Source organism: Aotus nancymaae, unplaced genomic scaffold (genome assembly GCF_030222135.1).
Source record: "Aotus nancymaae isolate 86718 unplaced genomic scaffold, 86718_ANA_hifiasm-v0.15.2.pri h1tg000011l, whole genome shotgun sequence".
NCBI classification, from domain to species: domain Eukaryota; kingdom Metazoa; phylum Chordata; class Mammalia; order Primates; family Aotidae; genus Aotus; species Aotus nancymaae.
In genome coordinates, this window is record NW_026988422.1 from 7,169,370 (window position 1) to 7,187,994 (window position 18,625).

General features: G+C 34.5%; 1 protein-coding gene across 4 annotated transcripts in view; it reads right to left on the bottom strand.

Annotated features, from left to right (window-relative positions):
* CBLB (Cbl proto-oncogene B) overlaps positions 1 to 18,625 on the bottom strand; it is a 203,844-nt gene that overhangs the window by 104,275 nt on the left and 80,944 nt on the right. For all 4 annotated transcript variants that reach the window (XM_064374576.1, XM_012476652.3, XM_012476647.2 and 1 more), the window contains exon 4: positions 9,743 to 9,889. In XM_064374576.1, the coding sequence (XP_064230646.1) occupies positions 9,743 to 9,889 (147 nt within the window). The remainder of the gene's footprint in view (positions 1 to 9,742; positions 9,890 to 18,625) is intronic.

Sequence of the window (18,625 nt, forward strand, 5' to 3'; positions counted from 1 at the left end):
GTTGATATTACAATAAAGGATTTAGAATATTACATACACTTAGTTGATAAAGCTTTGGCAAGGGTTGAGAGGATTGACTCCAATTTTGAATGAAGCTCTACTGTGAGTAAAATACTATCAAACAGCATTGCATGTTACAGATAAATATTTCATGAAAGGAAGAATCAATTGATGTAGCAAACGTCACTGCTGCCTAATTTTAAGAAATCGCCACAACTGCCTTAACTTTCAGCAACCACCACCGTGATCAGTCGGTAGCCATGAACATCAAGGCAAAACTCTCACGCAGCTGAAAGACTACAATTCACTGAAGACTCATCTGATTGTTAGCATTTTTTAGCAATTTATTTTTTAGTTACGGTACACACATTTTTTAGACATAACGCTATTGCACGCCTAACAGACTAAAGTATAGTGTAAATAAAACTTCTATATTCACTAGGAAGCCAAAAATAATCTACGTGACTTGCTTTATTGCAATATGCACTTCATCGCGATATACACTTTATTGCGGTAGTCTCAAACTAAACCCACAATATCTCTGAGGTATGCCTATAGTAGTAAGTTAGCTTGCCATTTGTGACATTATGTAATTTTCTAATGGTACAGAACTGATTTTAAGTATTTATCTTCTTTTTATACCTTGTCTTCCCCAAACTGAATACTTCTTAGAGTAGAAAATTATAATTGGCACCTTAGCTGATTTTGTATCTTGTTACAATGATGAACAAAATAGGCCTCCAATAAATAGGTAAGTTTTAATTTTGCTTACTGACACAAAGATAACTGAATTTTTTTTAACGGGCAACAAAGGAAGGTAGTTAACTAGGAGAAATATTTGCTAGTAATACTTTGAATCCTACTTTAGTTCTTTTTTCTTTCTAGAGTACCTGCTAGAAATTTTCATTGTAAAAACTCTTAATTTCTACTGTGTACCCCCTCGTTTAATTAAATATAATTAACTTGTTTTTGTGTTTATCTAGAGGAAAACTGATCTAGTTATTCTTTTCCTTTGTTCCTTATTAAAAGTTAAAGGAAAATACAGGAGACTAAAGAAGGTCCTTATCGCTTTTGCAGGAAATCAATCATAGAGGCAATACATTGAGCTATAAATAGACAATTTTCCCCCTATGGTAACTAAAACAGTTTCTTATATTTAGTTCTACTTTTATATTGGGATACACATAAAGTAGGTTTTAAAATTTTTTATATATATATTTTTTTGCTTTTCAACTTCTAGGGAGAATGAAACCTCCATCATACAAAGTCAAATGTAAATTTTATTATTTAGAGAATTGATAATGAACAAATATACTGGTAGTATTTGGAGCAATATTAGACATTTAAATTGGTTAACTACTCCACAATATAGAATGTTTATTATGTGCTAGACAGAGTTTTATGTGCTTTACAGGTAAGGTTTAGCTATTTTAAGCCTTCATAACAACCACAGATGCAGGTATTACTAGTGTCATCCACATTTTATAAATGAAGAAAAAGACGCATAGAAAAAACAAGTAGATTCCCCAAAGTCACAGAGCGAGTAAATGTTGCAGTCAGAACCTGTCCATGGACAGATAATCTGGCTCCAGAGCCTGCATGCCTAACCCTAAGTGTATTGTCTCCCAATCAATCAAGGAAGCAGGCTTCATCTCACACATACACATGCTCATGCACGTTCCTCTACTTCTCAACTCATCTGAACTAAAGGTGCAATGGTTCCTGAAAGTCTATATATAAAACACTGTGCTGAGCTACTTTAGAAATACAAAGATGAATAAATAAGCCTGATTTAATGGAGCACAGAGTCTAGGGGGAAATATGACAACTAGACAAATAATTCTAATAAAACCATAAAAATAGTAAATGCAGAAGAGAAGCCAAAGCTTAGAGAAGAAGAGATCTAGTAATAACACTAACTAATGGGAAAAATCATCAGCAAGATTATTTTTGAGGTATTAGTAAGAATTTTTTATGCCAGAGACTGTAAAAATCTTCAAATAAAAGGAGCAATAAGAGCAAAGACATAGAAACCTCTAACTGCTGATGTGTCAGGAAAGAGCCAAATAAGCCAACTTGACTCAAGAACAGAACATAAGTAAAGGAAGAGAGAGCTTAAATGGTATGAAAGTTGCATCCTATACTCATACATTCAACCAACAACTCCTGAATGTCTACAATGTATACAGTACCTAAAGGACTCATTCAACAGCCATTTAGAGAACAGCTTAGAGATTCTATTGAAAATGAAGCTAGCATATGTGAAAGCACTCAACACAAAGTCTGACATACAATAATTCTAATAAATGTGTGTCTTCACTAACTTTTGCATAGAAAGTCATAGAAGAGTCTTGCAATCGAGCAAGAAAGACCCACATAATAAGCACATTCTACAATATAACTGTGTCTAAAATACAACAGCAACCAAAGCATAGAGTAATTAACATAGATCACATGGAAGGGTATGTATGAATGAGAAAAAATCAGAAAAGTGGACTTCTGAACTGAACTTAAAGAAATGTATCAAAATTCTGGGACAGACAAAAAAAAAGAGGGAAGAGAGGCATCTAAGAAATAGAAATGTAGGAACTGATTATTTAAAAAGAGGTCAATTTGTATATAATGAAGTCAATGCAAATTGAGAAGACAGACATCATTCATCCATGCAATTATTCATGTAATTTGTTAACAATTATTAGTGCCTAAACATTCCAGGAAATGTGTCAGGCTCAAAAATACAAAAATAAGTAAGATGCAGTCTCTGCCCCTAAAGAAACTTACTAGTTTGTTGGAAACTTCTCAATTGAGAAATGGGAGGACATGTCAGCAGTTCACTGTTGTAATCTATTACAACAGATGTGACAGCTCAGGTACCTGGCGGCACAGAGTGGGGATGTCCATTAGGGTACTAAAGTAAAGCTTCCAAAGTGGCAACGCTGGGTAAAGCATGGGTGACTGGCTATCCAAGCAGTGAAAGCAATATAAAAACACAAAGACAATGAGGAGTGAAAAATGAGATGCACTTTACGAAATATGAATAACGTTGAGTCATTTGTTTCTTTGCAGATGAGTTAAGCATACACAAATCATAAGCAGAAACAAAACATGAAGCCAGAAAAAAAAAAATTTTTAAGCTTGTGATGTTAATGTGATTTTAGATTTTAACCTAGAATTAATATTCCTGCAAACACTTCAAGCGAAGACTGGAATGATTAGCTCTGCTTTTTAGAGACCTCACTGGTCTCCTAAGAACAATTGGATAGGTTGTTATTGGAGATAAGAAAACCTATCAGAAGGTTGTTGGCATAATGCAGAGTATGAATTTAAATCTGAAGATAACTTAAACTAAATTAAGTATGGGGATGAGAGGATATATAAGAAGACTCAAGAGTGAGAATCTATGTTTCTAATTTAATTATAATTTGTTTGGAAATATATGTCTATGTCTTCTCAATGTTGGTTTTTACTTTTGTTTTTCAAAATGGCAGATTGGAGGCAGTGTTAGCATGCCTCTCCCACTTGGAAGGACAGAATAATGTGCAGAGATTCATACTGTGATTTTTTTTTTTTCAAAGAACCAACAAAGGGACTTAGGAAAACAGATTCCACAGACCCTTTGAAAAAACTGGCAGGTTACTATGTGAGAAAGGTGAAAAACTGTAAGTCCTCAGAGTGTGAGTGGGAGAGCCTGCCTCCAAGTACACATCCCCTCCAGGGAATCTAAAAATCCAGGCCACTGGAGAAAACCTTTACCCTTCCAAGGAAGAAGAGCCATGTAGGTATTCCCAGTCTCCAGCATGAACCGAGGGAAGCTATTCCTTACTATATCTCACAGGGACCCTCTGGAAGTCAGCCAATGAGCTCAGGGAAAGAACACAGGGTTGAAAGAAGCTCCCAACTGAATTTTGTAATATAATCTTAAGTAGAACAAATTCCCTTGAACAGAATGGGGAGGGAGGAGCTGCAGCAAGCGGGAAGTGTGCTACAGACAGGAGTGTAGGAGCTGGGCACCTGGCCTTGTGGGCAGACAAAAAGGGCATGGCTTGAAAGCCATGGCAGCTATCTATGTGGAGAAACTTATGGCCTGGGACAGGTCTGAGTTCTGTGTACAGGCTGCCTGGATCTAAATCAAGCATTGTTAGCAGAGCACCGTGGGAGTGATACCAGCCTCCCCAACTGCATGAGAGCTGGGTGAGGTTTACTGACACCCAATAACAGTAACAAGCAGTGAGATTGAATCAGTAATTTAAAAAATGCAAACAAAAAGATCCAGGACAAGATAGATTCACAGATGAATTCTACCAGACAAATTGATATTAATCCTACTGAAACTATTCCAACAGACAGAGAAAGAGGGAATCTTCCCTAAATCATTCTATGAAGCCACTATCATCCTAATATCAAAACCAGGAAAAGACGTAATAACAACAACCAAAAAAACTGCAGACCAATATCTCTGATGAACATAGATGCAAAAATCCTCAAAAAATGCTAGCTAACTAATCCAATAGCACAACAAAAAGTAATACATCACAATTAAGTGGCTTCCTTCCTAGAGATACAAGGACTGTTTAACACATGCAAGTTAATAAATGTGACACATCACATATAGAGATTTTTTAAAAAAAAAATATGATCATCTCAATAGACCCAGAAAAAGCATTTGATAACATCCAGCATCCCTTTATAACAACCAAACAGACATAGAAGAGATTTACCTCAAAGTAATAAATGCCATAAAGGGTAAATCTACAGACAACATCATACTGAATGGCAAAAGTTGAAAGCATTCCCCCTGAGAATTGGAACCAGACAAAGATGCCTACTTTCACCACTTCTACTCAACACTGTACTAGAAGTTACAACCAGAGCAAGCAGATAAAAGAAAAAATAAGCGACATCCAAATTGGAAAAGAGGAAGTCAAACTGTCACTGTTCACTGATTATATGATCCTATACCCAGAAAAGCCTAAAGGCTCATCTAAAAAGCTCCTAGATCTTATAAATGAATTCAGTAAAGTCTCAGGACACAAAATCAATGTACACAAATCAGTAGCACTGCTATACACCAACAAAATCAAGCTGATAATCAAACCAAGAACTCAATCCCCTTTACCACAGCTGAAAAAAAAATACAATACTTAGAAATATACTTAACCAAGGGGGTGAAAGATCTCTAAAAGGAAAACTACAAAACATTGAAACACAGAAATTACAGATGGTACAACCAATGGAAACACATCTCCTGCTCACAGGTGGGAAGAAAGAAATGACCACACCACTCAAATCAATCTACAGAATCAATGCAATTCCTATCAAAAGACCATCAATATTCTTCACAGAACTAGAAAAAGCAATCCTAAGATTCACATGGAAGCAAAAAAGAGACCATCACCAAAGCAATACTAAGCAAAAAGAACAAATCTGGAGGCATCACACCACCTGACCTCAAATTACAACACAAGGCTATAGCTACCAAAGTAGCATGGTACTGGTATAATGACAGCCACATAGACCAATGGAACAGAATAGAGAACCCACAAGTAAAGCCAAATACTTACAGCCAACTGATCTTTGATAAAGCATACAAAAACATAAATTTGGAAAAGGATACCCTATTCAATAAACTGTGCTGGAAAAACTGGCAGTCCACACATAGAAGAATGAAACTGGATCCCCATCTCTCACCTTACTAAAAAATCAACTCAAGATAGATCAAAAACTGAAATCTAAGACCTGAAACCATAAAAATCCTCCATGATAATATCAAATAAACTCTTCTGGACATTAGCTTAGGCAGAGAATTCATGGCTAAGATGCCAAAAGCAAATACAATAAAAACAAAAATAAATAAATGGGGCCTAATTAAACTAAAAAGCTTCTGCACAGCAAAAGAAACAATCAGCAGAGTAAACAGACAACTCAGAGTTGGGGGAACATATTCACAGACCATGCATCTGACAACGGACTAGTATCTAGAATCTACAAGGACCTCAAACAAATCAGCAAGAAGAAAAGAAACAATCCCATCAAAAAGTGGGCAAAGTACATGAATAGACATTTCTCAAAAGACGGTATACAGCCAACAAACATATGAAAAAATGCTCAACATCAGTAATCACTGGGGAAATGGAAATGAAAACCACAATGACATACCATCTTACTCCTGTAAGAATGACCATAATTTTAAAAAACAGATGTTGTTAAACATCTTAAAAAACAATAGATGTTGATGTGGATGTTGTGAAAAGGGAATACTTTTACATTGTTGGTGGGAGTGTAAATTAGTACAACCACTATGAAGAACAGTATGGAGATGCCTTAAAGAACTAAAAGTAGAGCTACCATTCAATCCAGCAGCCCACTGCCTGTTATCTGCTCAAAGGAAAAGAAGTCATTATATGAAAAAGACACATGCACATGCTTGTTTATATAGCAGTACAATTTGCAATTGCAATGATACTGGACCAACCTAAGTGCACATTGACCAACAAGTGGATAAAGAAAATATGGTATATACACACCATGGACTATTACTCAGCCAGAAAAAGGAATGAAATAATGCCTTTTGTAGCAACTTGGATGGAACTAGAGAACATTATTCTAAGTGAAGTAATTCAGAAATGGAAAACCAAATATCGAATGTTCTCACTTAAAAGTGGGAGCCAAGCTATGATCACACAAAGGCATAAGAATGATATAATGGACTTTGGGGTCATGGTGGGGAAGAGTAAGAGAAGGGTAAGAGAAGGGTAAGGGACAAACAACTACCTATTAGGTACAGTGTACACTGCTCAGGTGATTGGTGCACTAAAATCTTAGAAGTCACCACTTTAATCAATCAATCACTTTTCTAAATGTCAAAAAGTACTTAAATAAGTAACTCATGAGCTGCTACCTGACTTGCTGAGAAAAATAACTGCCATCCAGAGTCTATTCACGTTAATGTTCTTCTTTTTTTTAGCAGCTAGTAATATATTTTCTGAGCTTCATGCTTAAAGTTTCTAGATTATAAGCTATTATTCCAGAGTGTGAGGATTCAGTTAGTCTCATTTTGCTGAACATACTTAGACACATTTATTCAATAATGCCACTTTTGTTTTCCTGCAGATTTCTATCTCCTGGTCAACGAAGTATGAAAGCAAAAGTATGATTGCACTGTTAAAATATTATATTCGTTTGCATACAAATTGACCTTAAACAGAATATCCCAACAAGTTTGCCATGATACATGTTGTGTTATTGTCCTCTTGGGCCACAAGGCAGGCAGGGCCTCTTCACTGCTGGGTTTGGGCCCTGAGCAGAGAGGGCAGCACTACCACGTCTTCAAAAACAAAACAAAACAAATAACAGTGCTGTAGTTTGAATGCCCCTTCCAAAACTCATGTCAAAATGAATTGTCATTGTGACTGTATTAAGAAGTGGAATATTTAAGAGTTGGTTAGATTATGAGGGCTTTGCCCTCATGAATGGATTAATGGTTCTGTTTTAGGAAACAATGCTGTTTTCAAGTTTAAAGGCACTGGTTAGGCTAAATGAAAGCATTCTCACATGGCCTCAGTGAACAGTGAGATAAATGACAGGCATACTCCCACAGGAGAACTAAGTTTTGGGAAAATACAAACAGTATTAGAGGATAATGGAAAAAAAAAAGAATTCAACCTTTTGAAAGGATACATTCATGCATATGTTCATTCATTCAATAAAATATTATGGAACCACAAGGTGAAAACCTAGGAAAAATAAAAAGATACTTTCTCCAATTATCTAATAAAAGAATCATTAATTCGGATGACATCTATGGTAATACATATAAGTTCCAAAAGGAGCATGAAATTTGGCACTCATCCACAAGAAAAGAAAAATTAAGCAGCTTTCTTAATTCAGTAAAAACAGGAGACAAAGGTGAAAAGACTTGGGAGGTAGGGAAAGTATGTAATCACTATTTCAAGAATTCCCTCATTTGATGTAGTAGTAATTTCACTCATGTAGTAGTTGAAAAGAAATTTCAGCCCCTTGATGTCTGTGGTTATAAATAAAGAGAAATAAAGATGTCTCAAATGCATAATTTTCTGTGGCTTGAGGTGCCAGCAATGTAAACTCCTCTCTTAAAAACACATGTGAGCAATCTTTCCATTTTTATTGACCTTATGACAAGTAAACAATTTTATAGCTCACCAGAATTTTCAGTTTTCAAAAAGAAATACCACAATGAATTTGTCCTATATATTCTCCTAAAACTTTTAGAGAAAGTTTATTTTGAAGGTTACTGACTGTTTGCTAAGCTTACAATGTTAATACATGAACTGCAACTACAGGAAACCCTCTCAGTTCCTACACCCTGAACTTGGTAGGACCATTCTGCTTCTTACAATTAATAAATATTTAATTAGTATACTCTTAGCTGTGTTTTCCTAATTCAGATAAGGATAAACTTTTTTCTAAAATTCTTCATTTCTCAATGAATATAGGAACATCTTAAATAACTAGATTGCCACTACACAGAATTTCCATGTTAATGGCAAAATGGCATTTTCTCCTTTAGTGCCTAAAAATAATTCAGAATACATTTTATTATAATGTGAGAAATAGGCTTTAATATTTTGGAAGCCAAAAAAATTACGTGCCTAATGAAATGTACATTACTCTATGTAGGTACATTCCAATCTTGGTTGTGGCTACAGTAAACATAGCACTTTGTAAAGAAAAACAACAGCAACAACAAAGGAAAACCAATATTGCGGTTCACCATATCGAAGTACTAAAAAAAAAAGCATATACTAACAATGTTTGTGTCTAATTTCATCAGTTAAAGGACAAATATAGTCCTTTGATACAAGATCAAAACAATAATCTATGTAAGAAATCACACTTCCTCCTTACTACTCAGCCAGGGCTTTGCCTACGCTCTAGGACATTCTGAGTCTGAGGACTCTCATTAAAGGTGATCCTTAAAAGGTTACTCAGGAAACCACTTGCCTCTGGATGCTCATTCTTGATCATTATACTAAGAAATTTATGACAAAGTTTCCAACTTTTATGTAAATTATGCTGACTTTAGACATTCCATTCCATTATTTATCAAGCCCACCAGAATGTGTGTCTCTGTAGGACATACCAAAGGAAACTTTAGCTACTCTGCAACATGCTACATCTTTGTGATAATGTTATCCTCGTATCTTGTTCACACATATATAATCTCTGTGCAGTAGAACAAAAAAAGGCTGGATCAGGGTGCCAGTGCATTCTCTCACCTTGATTTCAGATCGTAACCAAGTTTAACATACCACCTCCTCCAGGAAGCAGTCCTTGGTCGCTGTGAGCTGAAGCAACTATTCCCCTCTAAATTGTCAAAGAAATTTACTTATGCCATTTTTTAATGTCACTATTCCCTTCTACCTTTTATTTTGTATGTTAAGTATATATTAAATTATAAGAAGTTATCAGCTTCTCATGTATAAAGACTGTTACATGCCTTTGCTTCTCAGAACAAACTCAATGAATGCTCATGAAACAAATAACATTGTATAATATTTACTTAATGGTTTAAACACCATTGCATTATTGAGGCATACCTTTGGTGGCTACAACAGAAAAATGACCAATCAATCAAAATGCTTATCAATAATAATGAAATACATTCACAAAATACTCAAGTGAAATATATATCACATGCAACTGAAGGGAGGATGCAGTAACCTTGAAAGATAGATCAGCAACTATAAAAATGATTTTTACTTACTTATCTCCAAAAAACTTTCTCCAGAATTCAGCAGCATCTGCTTTTGTGATACGAAAGTTATCTCCCTGGAATTGACCATTGGGAAAGATTGCTTTAATTTCTGCCAGCATGTGACTGAAGATAAGGGACAGTTTTGTGAGATTTCGTCTGTAGGTACAAGGGAAAAAAAATGAAGAAAAGAAATAAATACCTATATGCATAAAATTTTTAGAATATATGTTAAGATAAATAATGTTATGTAGGTATCAACATATGTCTTGGTGGTTGATCATGAATCTCAACTGAATGTTGTCCTTAAAAGCAATGTTTATGAAAACACTCTACATTTAAATTCCTAACAAAGCTGTCAATTTATTAGTCATTCCCGTATTCATTTAACATAAACACAAGTAAGATAAATTACATGATTTCACTGAGCTCACAGATTAATGGAAGAGATGAACACTTAAAAATCATCATCAAATATAAATGATAAACATAAAAGACAGAGTGACTATTTCTACCTGGGGGAGTAAGAAAAGGTTTGCCATTAAAGGAGAATCTAAGAAGAAAACTCACTGTTTGACAGATAAAAGAAATGGAGTGGAGAGAAAGGGAGGATGGAGAGGGAAGTAAAAGGTGTTTCAGGCGGTAGAAACAGCATGTACGAAAGTATTAATATATGCATAAAATGAAAAAGTATTTGTATTATATACAGAATACTTTTAAAATTTAAAAGTATTTTTAATTTTGTTATCATATAATTTTAAAATTATATACAGAATACTTTTAAAACAGAGGGTAACCAGAGAAAATAACATGAGACAGAGTAAGAAAGTTTGGTTGGGACATGACATAAAGAGGCATCTGAATCAATGCACAGTTTTTCTTAAACATACTTGCCACTCTTACCTAAATATCAGATTCTCTGAGGATGAGTTCTAGATATGTGCATATTTTAGAAGCCCCCTGGGCAATTCTAATGTTCTCTCCTCATTAAAAGGTACTGTTACAAGAAATGGAGAATCAGGCCGGGCACGGTGGCTCACCTCTGTAATCCTAACACTTTGGGAGGCTGAGGCAGCCGGATGGCTTGAGCCCCGAGTTCAAGACCAGTTTGGGCAACATGGCTCAAAGACCTCATCTCTACAAAAATACAAAAAATTAGCAGGCCATGGTGGCGCATGCTTATAGCTCCAGTTACTCAGGTGGCTGATGTGCTCTCATGAGCCGGAGGCATAGGTTGCAGTGAGCCAGGATCACGCCACTGCACTCCAGCATGGGTAATAGAGTGAGACAATGTCTCAAAAACAAAAAACCAACAAAAAAAAGAAACAAAAAGAAATAAATGGAAAGTCAAATGGATTAATGAATTCAGAATTCTGAAGATTTCATGAAGTCTGTTTTAGAAGGAAAAAATTGTGGTAGTATGACTAAATGGTTTAGAATAGAGTTGCACATGTCACCTCTATTCTAATTTCCATGTTAAGTTCTGGGGATTCTGACAAGATTCAAAACATGCTTCATACTACAAAATAATACTATCAATCACCTATAACGCTTGCTAACATTTCTTAAATTTACAACATTACATTAATTGGCAGAAAACTACTAGTGCTAGATAGCAAAGAAGCAATTAAAATACAAAATACTAAGTAACTTTCCAGTTTTTAACAAACCTTATTTCTTTATATTCCCTTTAGCTCGGCATGACCAGAAATCAATAGGTATATTCTGCGTACGTTTTCATTCTGAAGCTTCAGCTACTATGCATGTGTATGTGCACCTGTGTGTGTGTGTGCATGTGTGTGTTGGGAGGTGGGTGGAGGCAAGTGCTTTAGGACTCAATAAAAATATAGAGGAAAATTAACATAGAGAAAGTCATCAAATTTGCAACATATAAAACCATGTAATGTATCAACAGACCTTTGTTATTGAAAGTTGTGTTTCTCTGCTCCATATTTACTCATGTATCTGTGTTTCATAACTGTCAAATAATAAAAACTCATTTTTGTTAACAAAGAGATCACGTAATATGCACCTAACAATAAAATCACTGGGTGTCATTCTTCCTAAAACATTTACAAAGTAAACACATAACTTCCTACATGAGATGAATATGGAATAAAGATACTTATAATAAAAAGTGGGAAAAGTAGTAATAAGAAGAATACAGTAAGGTATTCTATAAAATCAATAAATTCACCTTCCTCAAAAAAGTAAAAAAAAAAAAATCACCTATTTCTATAACTTATCTATGAAAAGCTTTGTGATGAAAAAGGGTGAATCATAACATAATCCTCATTTTAATGCTTGACCTGTTCCCATAAACAAGCTGCAAAATTCATTATAATATACATAAATGTTATATCATTTTCTTAGGTTCAGCCACTTTTGCACAACTCAACCTAATCCAAGTGTAAAACTTCTGTTATTCAGTTGAATCTTTGATATCAATATGATTTTTTCATTTATGTTAACATATCCTTAATTTAGATGATGGTAGATATGAGATATTCGGTTTAAAAAAATAAAAAAACTCTTTTACTCTACCAAAGGAAAGACTTGTGACTAATACAAACTACAACTGAGTTTTAAGATTTGAGTTAAGGAAAGCATGAAGTCACCTTAGGAAATCTGCAATGAATTTATTTCTATAATTGGGCAAAAGATTTAATTTTTACCAAACTTCCAATTAATACATAGAAAAGAAAAATCAAGATGGCTATAATTAGGGTAAACCAACTGTTCTTTATTTTCTGAATTGGCTGTACTCCATCCCCTTGTTTCTTTGTTCTTTAATCATTTCCAATTTTTTTTTTTTATTTGTTAGATCTGAAGTCTGAAACACAATGCCAGTGATTACCCATTCTGTGTATCTGACCCACTGGCTATGTAGACACTAAAAGAAACATAGTAACATTTTTTATAGTCTAGAAGCTCTAATAATCACGAGTACCTATACAAATACTCATTGATTGATTATAAAATGTGTGTATAGTTCCATTTTCTTGCTTTTGCAAATGGATCACCACAGTTTTGTTGGACGTTCTGCACAAACTAAAGGAATGAAAATATACATTTTGCCTTTAGTCTTGAAAGAAACTCAAGCTCATATTGTTAAAAATAGTTGAATCTATATATGCATATATAATACACATTTCAGAATATATATATTTACTTTATATTTATACATTCACACACCCCATTTTTTGTAAATAATCATCTAGAAATCCATTACTCAACATATTTATAGAGGTTGCAATCTATACCAAGGTATGGAAAGAACTGACAAAGTCATTCTGTTAGAGCTTAAAAGGAAAAACAAAAAAGAACCGAAAACTAATTCTGGTATCTAATGTCATTTAAATTTGTTATCATAGCAATACATTTTCTTTTTTATATGACACTGTGACTTCTTTATGTTTACTATGTTTTGCTATGCAGTATGTGCTTTCTTTATTCCCCATCACATTCTGCATCCTTTGATATCCTTTTCTCCCTCCACGAGATGGAGTTTCGCTCTTGTTGCCCAGGCTGGAGTGCAATGGCATGGCCTTGGCTCACTGCAATCTGTGACTTCTGGGTTCCAGTGATCCTCCCGCCTCAGCGTCCCAAGCAGCTGGGATTACAAGCACGCACCACCATGCCCAGCTAATTTTGGATTTTTAGTAGAGACAGGATTTTACCATGTTAATCAGGCTGGTCTCAAACTCCTGCCTGACCTCAGGTGATCTACCCGTCTCAGCCACCTAAAGTGCTGGGATTCCAGGTGTGAGCCACTGTGCCCAGCCTGATATCCATTTTTTTAAAAAAAATAACTTTCAATTTTGAAAATAAAACAATCCAAGAATACAATCATCTCTAACCATCTAGACATAGGGAGAAGAAAAGCAACAGTCATACATCTTTGTAGATGGAATTTTTCATTATGTAATTTTTCCATACTTAGCTAATTTTCCCTAAGCCCATCTGATTTCCCATCATCATAAGACCTAAAATGATGACTGCTTAATAAAGAATCTGATACTTAGTAAGAATCTATTCCTGACACTAAAACCCAAACAATGCCCAAACAACTAAATAAAACTCTGTCCAGAAAAAAAAGACTCAATAATCTTATAAATGTAATTTTAACTTTAATTAATTTTACATGGAATTTTCAACACCAGTTCTTTCACTTATATGAGAAGCTACTTATTTCTACATATATTCCATTAACCATCATATTTATGCATTTGCTTTGCATGGCTTTGGTTGTAATAAATAATTTTAGAATAAAAGTATTTTAAAATACCAGGTAATCAAAAGTAGTTGTCAACACTGGCCAACCTGCCAAAGATGTTAACATTAGAGGAAACTTGCAGAAGAAAGAGGGAGGGAGGAGTAAAAACTAAGGAGGAAGAAGAGCTATATTAAAAAGAGAGAGAGAAAGAAATGTAAAATGCATCTACAATGTCATCACCTAGGCAACAAGGTACCTCTTTCATCCTTGATTCTGTCACCTATATCATACTTCTTTAAAATGGTATGAATCAATTTCTCTAAATCTCAAGTTACACTGTGGGGATTCAACTAGAATGTGGATTTGAACTAGAGTGAATTAGCATGCTGAATCTGTTGGAATGATGGAGCCTCACTGTTCATCAACAAGTCTTAATAGTTTAAGGTTGCTACAACATCATAAGCACAATCACTGTTCATCAACAAGTCTTAATAGTTTAAGGTTGCTACAACATCATAAGCACAAAGAAGTATATAAGGCTTGATGGAGGATGGCACAATGCTACCCTTAATTAATTTCTCATATAGTATGAAACAAAAGGACATGAAGAGATCATCCTAATACAATATAGTAGGGGTAATCTGCTCTACTTATAACCATCTTGACTTGATGAATTAAATTCATAAAACAAATAGAAAATATATCAAGATTTGATTAGTAGCCTCCACTAAATTCAGAAGTCATACAAAGAATGTAATCTAATTAGATTGCATGTAGTCCTTGAGTTTTTTCTATTCAAGAAATAGCTGTGTTATAAATCAAGAAGGAAATAAAAAGCTTTAAATGCTGAACTAGTGAAGACTTTAAATGACTATTTTCGGTGATGTGCAAAGTCTGTAAGAATGTGCTGCTTTTGGTAAAAGAAATGGGAGGTGATATTTTTACCCAAAAATTATTAATAATTCAATTCTCACATTTAAAAGCAAGAACATGCTCTTCTTAATTTTTACAAGGTGAAACAAACTCAACATAAAAAGAAAGGCAGGACATAAAGAATATAAACAGTGGTGATTAAAATGAGACATCCAGCTAAAGAGCAATTTCCACTGTATTTCTGATGTACTGCCCTCCAAAATGGGTTTAGAGACTTACTTTACACTGTTTCTGACCTTGGGAATGTTGTGATTTCTAAGACTAGGCTGATGTAAGCCTTGCCTTTCATTTCTCCCTCATGAGAATAGATACCTTTATTAAGATGGGTCCTGAGAGTCTTAAATACAGCTGGATCCTTACCCATTCCCCCTGCCCAAATGCTTTAAAGTTTTAAATGTATCTAAGGGGAGTACATAACAGACATTAAAAGTTCAAATACCAATAAAGATTGAGTCTACCCAAAGCCATAAAGAAAGTTAGCAGTGCGCCTAGAAACAATCTAAACTGAAACACAGGCAGAAGGACAATTTTCCAACTTGCTCCATTTTACTTCTTGGATACTAAACTGCTCACTTTACAAGAAATTTAGTAAACTCATTCCAAAAAACTACACTGAACTGGCAACCAAAGGAAGGTCTGACATTTCCTTTGTTAAACACCTCATCCACCACTACCATGGCTAGGAGGCCACGCCCAAAATTCTGGCTGGGAAAGATGAACTTTGGGTATTCTTTGATCTCTCTGTAGTATGCTTTTCTTTTCTTTTGTGACAGAGTCTCACTCTGTTGCCCAGGCTGGCATGCAGTGACGCAATCTAGGCTCACTGTAACCTCTGCCTCCCGGGTTCAAGCTATTCCCCTATCTCAGCCTCCTGAGTAGCTGGGATTACAGGCATGTGCCACGACATCCAGCTAATTCTTGAACTTTAGTAGAGATGGTCATTTAGTAGTAGAATTCTCCATGTTGGCCAGGCTGGTTTGGAACTCCTGACCTCAAGTGATCAGCCCTCCACGTTCTCCCAAAGTGCTAGGATTACAGACATGAACCATTGTGCCCAGCCTGTAGTATTCTTTTCAACATGTTATCTACAAAGTTTAGTAACAGCAATAAGCCATCCCTCAAAATAAGGATGCTCTTCACAGGGTAAATTTATTTGCTTTCCAAAATAAATAGATTTAAATGAACAATTTACAAATGCTTTACTTAAACAAAACTCAAACATGAAATAACATGCCAGCCTATCATGCTCAATGTAATACCCTTTGAGAAGCTTCCAAAAGATATCTAAAATATATCCTGCTTAATTTTTCTAGTATCCTATATATTGAGGAGTTTGCTCCTTAAGTTTATTAGTACTGGCTTAATATCCTTAGCCTGCTTAAAGATCAAGAACAGGTTACTTAACCTCTCTGTTTCCTCATGTTTAAAAATTTTGAATAAAAATACATAAGACATATAGGTAAGACCCTGATACATCTAGTTTTTGGAAACCTTCAATAAGTGAGTTATTTATTATTAACTCTACTTACCACTTCTGTTTAAAAGTATAAATATTTATCATAGTAGCATTTCTTCTTTTCCATATAACTATTATCCAATAAACTGATGGCTATTTTACTAAGGTAAGAGAATCATATTCTCACATTATTAAGATCATCAATTATCATGAAGGCCTCTTACAATTCAGAAACAGCAAACAATGGGCAAGTATTTGATATAATAATTTAGTCATTTATTCTTCAAATCTTTGAGTGCCTATTACATACCAGGCTTGGTCCAGGCACTGATATTACAAAGACGAAGATGACAGAATTCTATTCCCAATGAATTTAAGGGGCTTAGAGATATTCACAGTTAAAGAACAATGCAGTGGGAATAAAGCTGAAATGGAACCAGAAAAAGATGGCAATCAGAAGAGACAGAGTGGGTTTAAAATTTCCAGGGTGATGCAGTTCTGTCCAAAATGCAGTTGGTCCTGTAACTGGTAGCTACAGCAGAGTGAAGGTGAATTAGGCCAGGAATTAGACAGCTTGAGGGTTGAATGAGGTCATTCATGTGGATTTTGAAACCTCCTAGAATTATAACAGCAGTATGCATGAAAAGAAGGACTACAATAAACCTTATCTCAGTATATTCAATAAAGCTTCCCAGATAATTTTTTTACTGTCGGTTATTTTAACTTTGCATCAATGCTAAAGTAGGATTAACATCTCTTTGATGATTTCAACAAATGGTTTTATCTGGAAAATTTATTACAAAAACCTACTACAGTATAATATGATCACTCATACTTTCATTTGGTTTAAAAGCTTAACAATAACTACTTCAACAAAGAAAACGTCTTTGTCTTTAGTACTGAACTTCTTTTGATGAAACCTAATCTGTAACAAGTATCCTTTTGTAAAAATAAACATTTAAAATGTGTACTAGTCTATTATTTGAGACAAAAAAGAAAAAAATAATCCATTCTTTCATTCCTTTATGATAAAATACAATGAAAGTTCTGTAAACTAAATGGAAAGTCATGATTGCTATGAGATTCATATAGAAGCAACCAGAACATAGCAGAACTTTTTATTTGATTATTTTTCAAAAGAAAATGAAGCAGTAGAAACACTGGAAATTCAAACTGTACTTTTATGACCTAGAGTTATGTGATAAAAAACCAGTTTCATCAACAAGCAAAATAAACTTGACCTTGAAACAACAGTAGTAACACATTTTTAAAACAAATCTAGATTAACTTTATATTATTTGCTATTTCCAGTAAGTCTATCATAAACAGGGAAGTAGCAATCTGAATAGAGTGAATTAACCCATATTCATTGCTTCTGATCCTCCACCTTAATTTTAAATACATGAATCAAAAAGATATAATTGGTCAGTTTTCCAACTTCCACCCCAAACTTAGCAGGAAAATTCTAACTTTTACTTGTTATGTCATTTTTATCAATTTTGACAAATCAAGGATGGCTTTTGTTTTAACTTAACAGAATACAGTTAGAAATTCTGGAAAATAATATTTTATTCAAGTATTTCTGCTGTCCTTTCCATCACTTCTCATACTGCTTCTGTTTTCTCCCCAAGCTATCCAAATGGTCTGCTTTCCTTGAGTTAAGCCATTCCTACACCCCACTCTGATGCAATGTTTCTATGCCACAGCCTGTTGAATTCTCAAATGCACCGGCTTTATGTCAAAATAATTCCATGGAATCTTTTCCCTACTGCTTCCCATATGTGACATGCCAGGACACTTTACCTGCCAGGGCACAAAGGTTTCCCTGAAGGGCAACATGGTTATTTTACATAGATACTGTGTTTCAGCTCTATCAGAGCACATGTCTTTGTTAGAGAAGAAAAAGTCTTAAACCTGTAACAATGTCTTAAAATAGATATCCAATAAAAGTTTGTTAATTTCAAAGATTATGAAAAATATGTTTTAAAATTATAAATAAGGAAGAATTTCCTGACCCCCAAACAGTGCTAATGAACAGATAGACAGGAGTAGCATATACAATTAGTTTGTAGAAAAGAATTTTTAACCCAAATCCACTTTAATGGAGAATTAAAACTCTAGAGTTTGACTTTGAATTAGAAAAATATCTTTACTCTGTGAGTTCTGAGACCTTTTATTTTCTCTCATTTTTTTTCTTTCATGAATAAAATGGACCACCACCAAGACAAAGGAAATAATGCTATATCCCTCATGTGCAGTTTCCAGAAACTGAAGTAAATGTAACAAACGT